We start from the raw sequence: 16,177 nt of genomic DNA, 5'->3' as shown, positions 1-16,177 counted from the left end.
AACAAACACTTCTAATAATATTAACCTAGTATTTTATGGTTTCTTCAAATACTTGAGACTCGCTATTTAAAATGATCGATCGGCTTCCAAGAAATGGCGTGACAAATAAACGTGAGATTTGTTTTTCATCTGGTTACGAGTAACGCAATGAAATTGGCCAAGATATTAGATAGAAATACGAGGGATGCCTTTTCCATTACTAGATAATACTTCAGTACATATTCAAGATTAAGGCGCGTTTACATTTACCTTATATAACTAAAGATAAAATTCTGCGCAAACCTTGATCACAATTTCAACAATAATAATAACGATAATGTATCACCGTGATTTTATAATAGAAATATACATGATTTCTTGTTCCAAGTCTTAATTTTAACTTACGTTAAATAATTTAGTTAATTTTAACTTAAAATTGTTATTTCACTATCATTGAGTACATGTAAATGCATTTTTACGCCTGATCAAGTAATATGTACTCAAGGAAAAAGCAAAGTTTCCGAAGCGATTGGAATTCTTTTGAACCAGCGGAAACAAGTATCCCCCGATATTTGCAATGCACTCGATTTCTCTTGGTCTTTCCATCCCATTCTCTCTCTGCCGACGTCTGTTTGCATATCTTTTTATACCATTATTGTCCAGAAAGTAAATTACTAACAGAACGCTTTTTAACATTTAAAAACGAGTCAGTTTTAAAATGAATAAAAGTCAGGATTTTCTGTCCATTTACAGAATATAAATAAATCAGTGACATTAACATATCGAGGTACCTACATAATCCAATATCTTTAAATTTTTTTTAATGCCATTTAGAAACACTAAATATATTATAGTTTACATATGCGTAATGCGTTGAAAACACTGTGCACCATGTTTCTTTAATTGATTTTCCTATACTGAAACTTAAATAATAAATACACTTTGAAAAATACTTCGAGGAACCCATTACAAATATGTATGTAAGTAGGTACATGTACATTAAAAGGAACTACGTAGCTCGTGGTAAAATTAATTACAAATTAATATATATAATATATTGTAGTTATGTTACCTGTTAAAGAGACTTGAAATGTTTTACTTAAAATCTAACTATTTTAGGAATAATATGGTGTGCAGTTGAAAATATTAAACTATAATTTTTTGTGCAAATATTTTTTTGAAAATATTTCGATCGTTATGGTCATTGTTATGAAATTAAAATATCCAATTTTTATAGTCGAAATGTTCCAAAAGTACTAACTTGAACATTAATTTACATTTGAAATTAGAACTACCTTGTCATTAACTACATTACTACGTAGAAGAATAGATTAATTATAGTTTAGATTCATTTAGAAAATATAAAAACTATTTTTGCCAACTACGTTATTGTGACAGCAAATTAAAAGAATTTAGAAGTACGTTTTAACAGAAGTAGCTAAAAATATAGATGAATATAATATTAACATCAATTGGTCTTGAAACATATTTCTGAACTTATACAGTCATTACAAAATATAACAAAATATGCGTGCAAACATGAAATAAAGCTTATCAATTGGATTAAAAAAAAGTTATAGATGTACAATCGTATAGGATAAAATACAAAGATATTCGCACAGTGATCGCAAAAGTCTCACCCAGTTTTTGTTTTAATCTTTCATGATAAATGTATATTTGTTTCATTTTTTGTTATAAAGTCAAATGCTAGAGCTACATATAGGTACTTATTTGTATTGGATTTTTAACTACAGTAAGACAAACTTTTAATTAAATTAAAAGTTTCCTTTCATTGAACGTTCCACTATAACTGTGTAGTTACTATTGCACCATATTGCTGAACAATTTCGTTGTCGAAAATAGTAATTAATCAAAAACATAGGTACATACAGAGATGTGCATTATCTAGATAAAAAATTATTTAAATAACGATTCGAATACAAAACAATTTATCTTTATTTGTCATTCGAAGGTTATGATAACCCGAGTTATCTTTATTCGAAGCGCTTCAAATAAATAAATTTATTCGACGAAGATACTTTTTTTATTCGATGGACATTTCATCCAAATCATTGGTTTTCATTTGTATCTTTATCTTTATTCGAAGGTTTATTCAAAAGCTTTGAATAACTTTGAGCAGCATGTATATTCACATTGGCGAAGACCGAAGGGTCGAGTGCCTTCAAAGGCCGCAAGATTGAACTTTCTAGTTCTTATCTACATATTACATATATACATATATAAACGAAAAATAGGAAAAACGCCTATGTTTAAAGTATTACAATTATTACAAATACATTAGGTACATATATTTTACTGTATTCCTAACTAAAGTCTAGCATTAATAAATAATAAAAATCTAATGAAGTTATCTAATTGCTACTGCTTTCAATTACAACTAAATATAATTGCAATACAAAATTTAAACATATAACTGTGAATAGTAACTATGGTAAAACAATCATTAATTAAGTATATTAGGTCAGCCGATGTAGGTGATGACGATTACCACTTATTCAATATATGTTGGAGGATTGTATTTTAATTAATAAAAAATAGGATTTAAAAAAATATAGCGTTATTCGACATATGATATTACAGTCGTGATACACACATCTGCAATTAAGACGGGACCCGTATGCAGCCCTTGACCTATTTAAAGGTTTCGGAAAGTTATTCGCAGCCTTCGAATACAGATAAAGATACAGGTGATAAACTTATTCAACGCTTCGAATAAAAAATGAATAAGAAAGTATTTTTACTCGTCGAATATATTCTCATCAAATAAATTCATTTATTCGTAGAATTTCAAATAAAAGTAATTACAATTATCATTATTCGACAAATAACGAATAACAATTTTTTATCCTTTATTCAAACTTCGTTGTCGACTAATAAGCATCTCGATATCGATCGTTACAATTCATGATTAAATCATGTATGATACTGTGTTTCGTAGTCACCTACTGGCCAATAACTGGTATTTTCGATATTCCTAATATCTTTATATAATATATTTGATCTATATAAGATAAATACCCTTTGTGCTGATAGTTAACTCATTTTATGAATTAAAGTATTAAAGAAACTACAAGGAGTGTCAGCAATTTACATTACTTTTTAAATATATAAATTGAGTTTAAATAAAGGTTGGTAGAATCATCGCTAAAACCATTAGTACATCTTAATATAGAAGAAATTTTGTACATCATAATCTCCTTCAAATCTAACTTAATTTGAGAAATATTACAGAAACTTCGTTGCCTGAGGAGCTTATGAAAGTGAAAAGTTTCGGAAATAAACATTCTTTCCTCTAATTGCATATCCTTTAAAAGATCTGATATTCTGAGCAATCCAATAAAAACTAGATTAATCATTAATAAGAGAAAATGTCTACTTGAGATTATTTCAATTATTAAAGAGTCCCAATATTGATACGTATCATTTTAATAATATATTATAATTTAAGTTAAAATTAATCTGTATAGTTTTACAGCACAATTCTTATAATCACATCATAGTATTTATACGGAAACATCCCGAAGTGTAACTGCTTGATTCTGATGAAACTTGGCATGTGTATAGATTAGCCAAAAATATTAGACACGTATCTTTTTTATCTGCTGGTATCCATGTTGAAGAGATGAAGACCACCCCGAAAGTTGGGGGTGGAAAACATGTTTGGCTTAATATCTCGACAACTATTGCGTCCAGCGAAATGATGTATATAGAGCGATTGAATATTTTTCAACCACGAATCCACTTATATAAAAAGTTTTTGAAAATATCAATTTGTTTAAAAAATATATTAAAAAAATAGCATATTTTTGTTGTTTTCCTTGACTAAATGTTGATCAATCTTTTTACAAACTTGTATGCGAATACTTTAAACCAAAACACAAAATATGAATAAAATAGAATTTTGAATTTTACACTATAAACAAAATAATAGCAATCCTAGTTAGATTACATTTTGTGTAAAATTGAGCTCTGAAACGAGTGGCTTTATAAAAAAACATATCTTTATAATGCTTTCATCATTCTATTATGATATATATATATATATTGTTTACTGTTCACTAAACGTATAAATAATATCACCGCTAGTGAATATTCGCAACACATACGTTTACATCATTTCGCTGGACGCAATAGTTGTCGAGATATTAAACCAAATATGTTTTCTACCCCCAACTTTCGGGGTGGTTTTCATCCCTCCAACATGGATACTAGCAGATAAAAAAATACGAGTCTAATATTTTTGGCTAATCTACAAACATGCCAGGTTTCATCACAATCGAACATTTACATTTCGAGATGTTCCCTTGTTAGTTACATTTCATTATCAAATTGAAGAGTTTCAAAGGAATCTCAACTTACCGGGTCACCTTTCGGTCCATCCAATCCGATGGGTCCCTGAAAGAAGTGAGCAGTGAGTTTGGTCGATTTTTAGCCAGTGACAAAGGAAAATGAAAACATTGAAAAGGTTGCGAGCAACCTCTGTAACAATAATACTATATGTATGTGTAATATGCACATACACGAATATATGCGACAGATGGAAATGTAGAGAGTCATGGCACATCAAAATGCTTCCAACTATGTGTCAAGTGCAAATATCAGTTGTTAAATGGGATTAAAATCAACATAGATAATGACAATACTTTGATACATCAACAGCTAGTTATATTATACTTTTCCGATTTTTCAAATAAGTAAATCACTACACACTTTCAGATAATTTTCATGATCATTGATATTTGATAACAAAAATTTCTAAAAATTTTAAGAAAATTGAGTACATAGATGATCGTAACGTGTAAAAGTAATAAAAACAATTCTGGGAATTTTTAATACGAGAACAATGATTAGTATATACTTATTCCTACTACACCACTCTAAGTGATAGGTTGCTGAAAAATATATATTTACATAATTAAAAAAATAATGTCGAATTTACACATTTTTTAGATTTACTCAGTGCCCGTTTGAAATGAAAATAATATCTTTGAAAAATCAATCGAATGTGATATATAATCCCATGTATTACTTACAAATTATTAATTAGTTTGAATGCTTTAGAGTAGTTATTATGAACATGATAATGGTAATCTACATTATGTATTTATGAGATGTTGATTCAAACGTCTGACTACCTATGTACGTATGACATATGCTATGATACAAAGTTTTCATCATCACGTTTAATACCTCAGAAACAATTTGTTTATGGATCTATATGTGTTAAAATTTGTTTACTTTCTTTCTAAAATTTTCAAAATATGTATACCTATCTACATATTTTTATACTAGATATTCTAATTCGTAAAATTTCCCGATAAAAATATACTTTCCAAATTTTTAAGAAATGTCTGATTTGAGATGATAGATATTAAAAGCGATTATCACGATATCGGTACTTACATATTTTTCAAGCGTTTCTAAATGCAGTATATTTGAAACTTTCTTCGTTTATCTTTTGTGTAATTATAAATATAAACCATTTCTAACTCTGTGATTATATAAACCGACTTGTAAAAACAAGTACTTAACGTTAATCTTAAAATTCCTTCTGATGGTTATTAAGTTTTGATTCAACTGATTTTTAACAAATTAACTGTTTTTTTTTACCTACGATTTCAGCTTCTTTCATGAGTAAACATGTAGCGCCATATTTGGAAGCAAACATTCTAATATAGTTTCATGTTGGTATATGTCCATACATATATGTTACATCCATATGTATATTGATGTTTAAAAGAGAAGGTAGGAATGAAAGGAAGATGACATCGCGTAACAGATCAGGAAGGAAGCATAAATCAAACGAGCAGAGAATTTAAAGATAAAACGAGGAGGTAAAACTACATGAAATGTGCGTTAACACAAAATACGATTTAGTAGGTGTTATGTATGAATATGAGGAACGATAGATACAGTAGTAGATAATGTGTTAGAAATAGAGACACAAAAGAGAAACACAGAAAAGCAGACAGACAATGAGTGATAAGACTGGAAAGAAAATAAAAAATAATATACCGGAAAACCATTCTTGCCCGGCGTCCCGGCCACGCCCTGTAAGAAGGTGTATAAAAAATTAAAAACTCATTTATACAGGAAAGGTTAGGTACTCTCGCGTTCATGCAAAAGCAATTATGACTCCGCGATTAAATCCTGTTCGTATCATTCAACTATACGCTATGATATAAAAGTTTGAGTACCACATTCGTCTTTCACAACCAAATAACGCTTGACAATTTCTTACAATTCGTCCTTTACATATCCAATGTATGATCTCAATATAAAGATATAATACATATCTGGTCGACCACTACATGTTATGCTATTCAGAATTATCCCCATGCTTCTGTGATTACATATACGATTTTATGCATAATTTAGAAAAAGTGAATTGTAACCATTCGATACAATCACTTTCATAATGAATTTGCCTACAAAGCAAACTCTCTTACCCTGTTGTAATGCATTTCTTTTATCTTTTGTTACATCTCTTCAATATTTGCAATCTTTTGTGAATAGGTTATTAAGAATTTAATGTAAGCAGCTGATACTTTTCCAATAAATGTTAATAAAATATAGGGGGAGAGTGGAGTAAATACGAACGCGGGGTAATCGCGAACGCAGCTATTTCGGTTTGACAGAAAAAGAAAGCAGAAGTGGTAGAGCCAGCAGTACACAATTTTTCGAAGTGTTAATTTTTCATGTAGCTTCTGTAGTGGGAGTGATACAATTGAGATTTATGTAAGTCGTAATAAACACGATTCAAACTAGATTTCAGTATTAACGAATTTTCTGTTTCATGTTTTGAACTTTTAAAATAAATTATGTTTTATTCTTATTAAATCGTGGGGTATTCACGAATGGATTGAATGGGGTTCTCACGAACGTTCGCTATTACTTCAAAACATACATCATTATACTCTTTTGTGTATTTTAAGAATTTGTTTAATTGCTTTCTGATACCGCGGAATTATCCAAAAAAAAAAGAAAAAACACAGAAATAAAGTACAAAATAGAGAAATAAAAAGTACAAAGAGCCACCAACTAAAGATTGGATCATGTGTTATAATTGTAATTTGTAGGCGCATGTCAATTGCAGTGGTGGTGAAAGCACTTTTAGAGGGTTTCTATGCGAGTTCTCTGATAATTAAATGTGATTATCAACTTGTTCGAAATTACTCCACAGCAATCGGATAATTACCGAACCAAAAGTTTTGTTATTTTATTAAAAGTACATTTTATTTTTAAATTTTATCGATATTAAGTACTGTAGCTTATAAATGAATAGTTTAATTATAATTATAAATGATAAATAAACTTATTTCTCACTCAGCTTTCGTTTTATTTCAATTTTTGCTTAGGTGTTCGCAATTACTCCATTCTCCCCTACACAAAACACTATATGTTTTACGAATTCAACAAAAATGTAGATGCAACATAAATTATTATATTCAAAACATTTAGAACCTGGTTACATGAGCGTTAACATATATAACGGACGTTATGACGTATGTTTTTCCTTATTTATTCATTTGAAAATGACAAAGACACACATACAATCGTCCGTTAACGCTTGTGTAATTGGGCTCTAATACAGTGTGTGATTCAGATATAATGAAGGTGAGAAATTTCCAATAGATGTTGGTTTCTAAGATTCCCCAATGATGTCTTCTAATGAATGAGATCCCCAATGACTTTAGTCTTTAGTTTTGAACAACTCGTTAAAATTTTTGTTTCGTCAACTGTAAGTGTACATTATCTATCGCAATTTAAAAGAAATTGCAAAAGTATTGAAATTTGAAAAGTGGGTTCCGTATGAGTTGGATGAGAAGAATCGTATTGACAACATTAAATCACATGTCACGAAAGTCAGTTCCGAAAAAGTGAAAATATTGATATGAGAAGTTTTATCATCCCGTATTTTCCTAATACTACTCCGTTTCCTATTACTTATTTACAAGTTTCAATAATGTTTTATTACGTGAAAAACAATCAACAATAACAAAACAATAACATTTTCAAAACTATATTTTGTAGTCATTCAAAACCTACCGAATTTTCCGAATGAAGCGTCAAACATTTGATAAAACGATGGCAAGAAGCCATTAGAAAGAAGATAAAATTATATTAATGATTAAACTTATTTTTTGGTATGTTCCTTCAGCATCAAAGATTTTTTAAATGATCGTTAATTGATAGATAGTTAATAGTGCAGTACTAACAGAAAATGAAAGTATTCGTGTGCCATTTGGGTGACAGAAATAAATACATATAGACATAAAAACAGTATTAAAATAGCCGAGTAGGTCTAACGAAGGCTATCTAGAGGAATTATCTAGAGGTCACTATTTAGAGGTCTCGGAAATTTTAAGGGGTGATTTTACATGCTATAATAAGACGCAAATAAAGATAGTCGAAATTGAGTTGCAGTTTTTATTACTAAGTTATTATGTAATTGTTAAGAAAATGCCAAAAATACGCGAGAAATATGTTTGACTGGAGACTTACTCTACTGACTTCGCTGTATCTGAACTGACTAATGCACGTCGACAATAAAATAAGTCCCAAGTCAGACTTATTTCATGCGAATTTTAAATATTTTTGCAACGATTAATAATTCTAGAACGGAAATAAAAACACAAGTTTGTCATCTTTGTTTTTTGTCCTATTTTGACATGTAGAACTAGTAGAATCATCCCTTAACATTTCTGACACCTGTTGCCGAACATCCTGTACAATTTAGTTTCATGTAGAAGTGTAATGAACAATTATTGCAAATAAATTATTTTATTACATATAGAATATCTCAGTTTTAAATGAGACCATCTACATATTTCCTTTGTTGTGTTTGAAATGAAGAATGATTACAGTACAAGTTAAACAGATTTAAAAAAGGAACCCTGATAAAAAGAATGATTTTGTTAGCACTTTGTATTGGGACTAAGCGAATTAGGTCCCAAAATTAAATTGAATTAGGGAGGTTGAGATAGTTCAGTTTTATTATTGTAATTTCGATTCGCGTAAGGGATGTTTGATATTACATTTCAATATTCCGCGCATCTCACATTGCCCTGCATAGGCCACTCAGTGTTACCCACGCACTTAATAAAGATTTTTATTGATGCTTGGAAACTAAGACGGAATTATATATTAGCAGTTATATGTATTATGGTGCATCTATATTATTCGTCACCTCACAAGCAGAGCTGCTCGTAAGCTTGCCTAGGCCAGCAGCACTGTGACAATGAGTCACGCAATTCACATGAGTTATATCTTGAATTTAATTAGAGACAGAAAAAAAATTAGAGAGGGAAATGTTAAATAGTATGGAATACTGCAGCTTCATTATTTTCATAAGTGCAACGATGCGTCCAAAAAATGTGTACATAAATGAACGTTTCATTAAAATGAAATTGCGTACCAAATTTTTCAGTGCAATCTGTATAGAGCATATTAGGGTTAAAAAAATTCATATTTTGTGAAGTATTAAAAATTTTTGGTAAATAGAGAGGGGATGAGATATGCAACCGCATATACAATTCTGTTACTTTTTTGCGGTAAATAGAAAATAATACGAATTTTTTTCGAAAAATTTTATGGAAAAACAAGTGTATCTATATTTATGTATACGAAATAATGAACACAAGCATATGAACTTCAGGAAATCCACGACTTTAAAGAAATACAAATAACTAAATACGTCTTGTTGTTGCTATTAGTGCCTGCCTCGGTGTTTTAGATACTACTATGACTTATTCTAAGTACATAAGTAGGGGAAAGTAGGGGAACGCGAAGTAGGCGGGTCAAATGGAGTACATTTGTTTTCTTACAATAAGAACTACAAAGATCGCCTAACGCGATGTATTGGTTTCGGATCGATTTCACGATTGTTTGTGAACAGCTATAGAGCAGTGCATTGCATAGTTCTCATTTAAATGATGCAAAAAAAGTTGTAACATTAAAAATTTATATTATGTGTTCAGTTTAAGAAGTATGCAAAAGTTTTGTGCAAAAAGTCACACGCGATAAGAACAGTATTTCATTTTTCAGTTTATTCAGAATATTTTACCGTTTAGTACGTTTATTTATTCAACATTAAAGTGTAGATATATTAAATATTATATAAACCTTCACGGACGGGTACAGCGAGAGACTTTCGTATGGAATAAGAAAGGAGTATTTCGTTTTGTCTAACGTAGAGTGCTTAATGAGTTGTATTTATAATCAAAAAAAATGATATTCCTTACTTTAAAAATATATGTAAAGTACGATGAATAACATATATCCTCTTTGTATTTAAAGTATTACAATACGTATATCACAAAATATTAATGTTTAATAATGATATTCATATACGTGTCAATTTTTGTCTAGAAAAGTCTACGTATGCTTTAACAAAGAATATTTTTAAGTCAGCTAGTGTTTGTTTTACTTTGCTTCAACATTATTTTTGTTCGCAAAAATAAAAGGTGAGTGAAGGCTGAAACAATCAGATATTGTTGATTCAGTTACACAGAGTTCTCTAACTTATTACGTGTTACTGGTATGCAATTTTAATTTTGAAAATTGGATAACAAATAATTTAATTTGAACTGTTAGGTTCCAAACAGGAATTTTTCGAATTTTTGATTTTCGGCCGTTACGTCGGCCGGGGTGTGTCACGACAATGCTTTGTCATTATGGATTTTCTTAGTCTGCCACACTCTGGCCTTTGACGTTCAAAATTCTAAATTATAACTATTGTATTGTACTATATGCTCTCTCCTTGGAATCGTCGTCGAAAGTTGACGACGCGAATGTGTGTGAGGTTTGTGAGGATGTATGTGAGTGTGTGTGTGTTCTTCTGAAGCCTCGAGAAGGTGAGCGCGAGCACCTTAGCCGTAGCAACTATCGTTACATTTCGATGTAGAAATTGCGGGTTCTCGTGCGCTTAAATGAGTGTGGTCTGAGTGTGTAATCAACACCTTGTGTTGCGAATCGAACATCTTGTTGTTCAAAATGCCTGTTAGAACTAATTGCAAATTGTTCATAAGGCTCCAATGCACCCGTATCTTGCATGAATTGGGACAGTTGCGAGTGATTGCAGGAAAAGCTTGTAATGCGATGGCATTTCGAAAATTTGAAATGAGAACCTTTCGCGTTTGGTTTTGGAATTCGCATAAAGACTGTATACAGGGCGCAACACGACGCGATGCGCGAGTGACGATATGTATCACGCGACGAAAATACCAAGCGTTTCCCGCAAGAGTCGGCAAGGAGTCGACAAGTCGCGAGGTGCGTGGCGGAAGCCCGTGGGTTAATTATATTCTCTTTCTTTCTTTCTTTCTTTCTTCAACTATTAATTGTTTCGAGCATAGATTCACGGGAGTGAATGGACTTAATCGCCCACGTAAAACCATAAACATAAAACCACGTAAAATCATAACGCGAACCCGTTCAATAGTAAACATTTTAATAATTAGTGTCAATAGTTTTAAAATCTACGTGTGCTCTTTTCTTTACAGCGTCTAATCTCATTCCACACTCTTCGTCGACAGGTCGTGAGTGTTATCAGCATACCGCAGCGCAATATTAGAGGCAATTTGTACAACGACCCGGCATACTTGAGGACATTGATTTGATTGCGATTTTGGTTACGACACGGTTTTGATTTTTTTGGATCGAAATAGTCTGTGTTGATTTCTTCAACTGCGTGAGTTCTTTTGAGTATTATTTGATTTTTATTTATTATTTGATTGTCTGGAATTGTTTTTCATATTCTTTTGTATTGATTATATATTAGTTTCTCTTCAAACTTCAAATTATTGTACACGTGCTATCGCCTTTTGTTTCGCCACGTGATTTGAAAGACATATCGATATCGTCAGTCGATATCGTGGATTTACCTTGGTGTCCTTACGGCCACCTTGGCGTGGGAGATCCACGAGCACAGCACGACCTAATATTTTGTTTACGATAATATATATATTCTATTTCTTTCTTTTGTATCATATGCGCCTTGATTAACATTATATAATTATTTTTGCTCGTATCGATATATTGTTTTGCGTATGTATGTAAATGATTATTTTACGGTTGCGTGCTCATTCAGTGTAGTGAATTTCATTTCTTTTCTTTTTATTTTTATTCCACGTATGATTATACATTGTTAACGTTGTTAATTTTGTTTATGAAGTATCAGAAATTTATAATATATTTATTTTTCCTTTTGTCTTTCATTTATATTGAATTGATTATTTTACTTTTCCAAATACAGTGCTAGTATAAGCCTCCACCCCTCGGGAAAATCAGTCACGCGTAGAGGGGCCCGTATGGGACTAGATGATTTCCTAACCTATTTACTGTAGGATGTTAGACACGTTTAGTTTTAAGCTTATTGTTAGGTATGATAATTTACGACTGCGTCGCGTCGCACGTTAAAGGACTGCAGGCCTGGCGAAGCGAACGGCGCAAGGCATTTTTCCTCGACCAGATGGGGAAATGTCGTTAGGTTTGGAAAACCCACTCATGAGGCCAAAAAGAACGCAAAGCGTGGGGCAGTTGACCGAAAACCTCGAAAGGAGGAACAACCACGTTGTATTGGGCGAAAGGCCATTTTTGTCGCGTTGTTGGTAGATTATCATTAGGTTATAAGTACGATTGCGGGTGTGTTACATTTCAAATATATTTAATTAACTCTAATTTTGATCGCACTGACATTTGTTTCCTATCATACCATCTGAAAGAATCCCACATTACCATTATCCTTCTTGGATAATTAATTAATAAAAACTTAGATATACTCGCGTATCGTGGCCGAGCTTCTCTTTCAAAGCCGCTCTGTTATCGCGACCACACTACCATTTCGCACTGTCTCATCATATTCAATTCACAGACAGAATAGTGGTTCTGACTAGGCGTTTAGAACGCATAGAAGTATATTTATTTATAAAAATACATAACTAACCAGTGGGGTGGTTATGTATGTAACGGACAGAATTACGAACTCAGTTCGTAACAGAACAATTTGATCCTATATAAGAAATATTTTTTTATATATTTTTACGATGGAGATTTAAATCTCATTTAACTTTAGTTTCTATTTGGATATCAAGATGCCACGACATTATCAAAGAAAAACTAAAAAGCAGAGGTGGTCAGAGTAGAATATGGCCAAAGCCATAAGCGCAATCATAAACAAGAAGATAGGCTATAGGAAAGTATTAATCAGCTATAATGTTCCCGAAATAACATTGGTGAGGAGAGTTCAAAAAGCTCGGGAAGATCGCCTATTACCTGCAGAAGTTGCTAAGAAAAGATTAGGACATTGTGCAAGTGTTTTTTCAGACGTTCAGGAAGAAGAATTAGTACAACACATATTGCTTCTGGAGGAAAGATTCATTGGCATTACATTAACTGAACTCTGTCAATTAGTATTCGAACTTACTGAAACGAATAATATTCCCCACATGTCTATTCAGCAAACAAGAATGGTTGGAAAAGATTGGTTTTATAATTTTCCTAACAGACACCAGCCTATATCTCTCAGAAATACAGAAAAAATTTCACTGGCATGTGCCAAAAGTTTTAACCGAACAGTAGTTTAACAATTTTTTGATTTGTTAGAATCAGTTTATTTGAAATATAAATTCACATCTAATAATATATATAATGTTGATGAAACAGGCATCACGACAGTACCAAACAGAACATCTAGACTATTGGGTTTGCGGGGTAAAAAGCAAATAGGCTGTTTATCTTCGTCTGAAAGAGGTACTCTTATCACGATGAAGATACGTTTGAGTGCCGCTGAAGTCTATCTGCCCTCAATGCTTTTTTCCCACTAAAAAAAAAACAAAATCATAAATTAATAGAAGATGCCTCTCCTAGATCATTTGCAGTTTTCCATGAAACTGGATGGATTCAAAAGGATTCGTTTGTTGTTTGGTCTAAAAAAATTATCCAGTTTTCCAATCTCTCACTTAAAAACCCCGTTCTTTTACTACTTGATACTCATTCTTCTCATAATAAAAGTGTAAATTTACTTAATTTCGCGAGGGACAACAATATTACTATCCTATGCCCCCCCCCCAGTGTACACATAGATTACAACCACTTGATGTAATATTTATGGCCTCATTGAATACGTATTATGAACAGGAGATTAAAAAATGGTTAATTAATCATCCTGGACGATATGTCATTATTTACGATATAGCAAAATTATTCGGAGTAGCTTTAACAGAAGTTGTTAAAATGGAAACGACTACAAAAGGTTTTAAAAAAACGCGAATATTTCTGTTCAACGAAAATGTATTTCCTAATCATATGTATCCTACATCAGATACTAGAGAGAGATGTCTCGACAATATGACCTTACGCAGCCAAAAGCTGATCTTCAGAAAAATACAACGCCAATTCCAATTACACAATCTTGTAATTTTATAATCAATGATACCTAACCTTCAACTTCAGGAAACGATAAAAAGAAACTAAATATTTCGTAATTATATTACAGTTTATATTACTTTACCTAAATCCTCCATTTCACCCTATCCATGGGGCAAAACAGGGTATTTCGACACTTTCGGAAAATCTTATCTCCATTGCTAACCAAATATTTTTTTGGTAATAGGATCTTAATTTTCTGATAATTTAAGGTTCATTAAAAACTTCTAGTGGTTTTTAAAGTTTTTTGCACTTCGACCTTTTGCTAGCCGACGAAAACTTCTTGGTCCTCCGTTTTGCCCTACTTTCCTCTACATAACCTATATGTTGAAGGTCTATATTGTAGTGCCCATTTTTGGTTATGTTCCTTTTCTACAAATGCGAATGAATTTGAAGTATTATCAATAAGATGGCATACCTGCATACAATACTCATGTCATATCTCATAAACGTAAAGGATTACATGTCTGGTTTCTAGAGCCAGAGTGAATTAAGGTAATTGTTCGAAAAAACGACTTATTCAGAAATTCCTTGAAATCTAGTTAGTGTGTTATTATAAGTGTCATCTACTTCTGGTTAATATTTAAAAAAATTTCACTATCCTAAATTCGAGGTGTTCGTCTTTACAGTTTGAACTTTTAACACGTAAGGCTGTAGTTACAGTGGATGCGTTTTCTGACGAACTAATGTTCTGGTGATACGTCGGAACTATTTATCGTACGGACAAGACAAATTCAGATGTATTCGTCAAAAATCTCTCTCCACTGTAACCTAACCCCTAGACGATGACTTCACTGAAGTGACATTTTTAGCTGTATCTCCAAAAATTAAGTTAGAAATTTTTTAAAAATCCATATATGATACTAAATATCTATAAGAATCTAATAAAAAGAGAAACAGAATAATTTACCATTTAGTTACTGAATAATAGTAGTGTAAAGTTCATAATTTAGCGAAATTCTAAAGAATTTTCGAAACATGGCGCCATAGTAATATTATCATATCGTCACTTTCTCCCATCCGTGTAATGTTTGTAGTACAGTGAGTAATTATGCGTGTATGTGTAAACGGTGGGTAAAAAACGTACATATGTATCGAAAAGTTTTGTCATATCCTGCAAAACAAAATATGTATATAGGGTGTTCGGCTACAGCTGGAAGCAATTTTAAAATACGATTCTAGAGGTCAAAATAAGACGAAAATAAAAAATGACGATATGTCGTTGAGAGCTTCGTTAATTATTTATAAGCAATTCAAAATTTAGTAAAATTCGCCTGTAATCGAACACACAACTGTCTTACATTATCGATCGCATCGAGTGAGTGATAAACGGTAGCTGACCGAATCGCAGTGGTGAGCATTGCCATTGAAACAACGAATGACTTATCGGATAGAGACGCAGCAAAATTCTGGAAATTGGTGAGAGTTGAGCAACCGGAAACAAACTGATGCTGTTTGTCAATTATAAAGCTTTTGCAGATGAAAGAAACTTTCTTAGTTACAATACTTTCAAATAATTTGCACATAATATTTTGAAGACATATAGGTCTGTACGAGCTAACTATCGATGGATTACTATCTTTGAGGATAAGAGAAACTAGAAAAGCCTTCCAAAGAGAGAGGAATACGCCGGTGCTTAAAGATTTATTAAAGATTATAGAGAGTACATGTGCAATGATAAAATTGAAAGATTTAAGGTAAGAATGAAGGAATACCATCAATACCAAGGCCCTTATTTACATTAAGGGAGTTG

At 31.7% G+C, this 16,177-nt stretch overlaps 1 protein-coding gene across 13 annotated transcripts in view; it reads right to left on the bottom strand.

Annotated features, from left to right (window-relative positions):
- LOC143186325 (uncharacterized) overlaps positions 1-16,177 on the bottom strand; it is a 451,287-nt gene that overhangs the window by 103,400 nt on the left and 331,710 nt on the right. For 11 of the 13 annotated variants that reach the window (XM_076389907.1, XM_076389912.1, XM_076389911.1 and 8 more), the window contains 2 exons: positions 6,016-6,051; positions 4,360-4,395 (listed from right to left, as the gene is read on the bottom strand). The exons of 1 other annotated variant lie outside the window; for it this stretch is intronic. In XM_076389907.1, the coding sequence (XP_076246022.1) occupies positions 4,360-4,395; positions 6,016-6,051 (72 nt within the window). The remainder of the gene's footprint in view (positions 1-4,359; positions 4,396-6,015; positions 6,052-16,177) is intronic. One more of the 13 variants, XM_076389910.1, reaches the window with a different exon arrangement.

This window comes from Calliopsis andreniformis, chromosome 12 (assembly GCF_051401765.1).
Source record: "Calliopsis andreniformis isolate RMS-2024a chromosome 12, iyCalAndr_principal, whole genome shotgun sequence".
In the NCBI taxonomy this organism is placed as follows: domain Eukaryota; kingdom Metazoa; phylum Arthropoda; class Insecta; order Hymenoptera; family Andrenidae; genus Calliopsis; species Calliopsis andreniformis.
The sequence above is the reverse complement of the archived record's forward strand: the minus strand, read 5'-3'. Positions and strand labels throughout refer to the sequence as shown.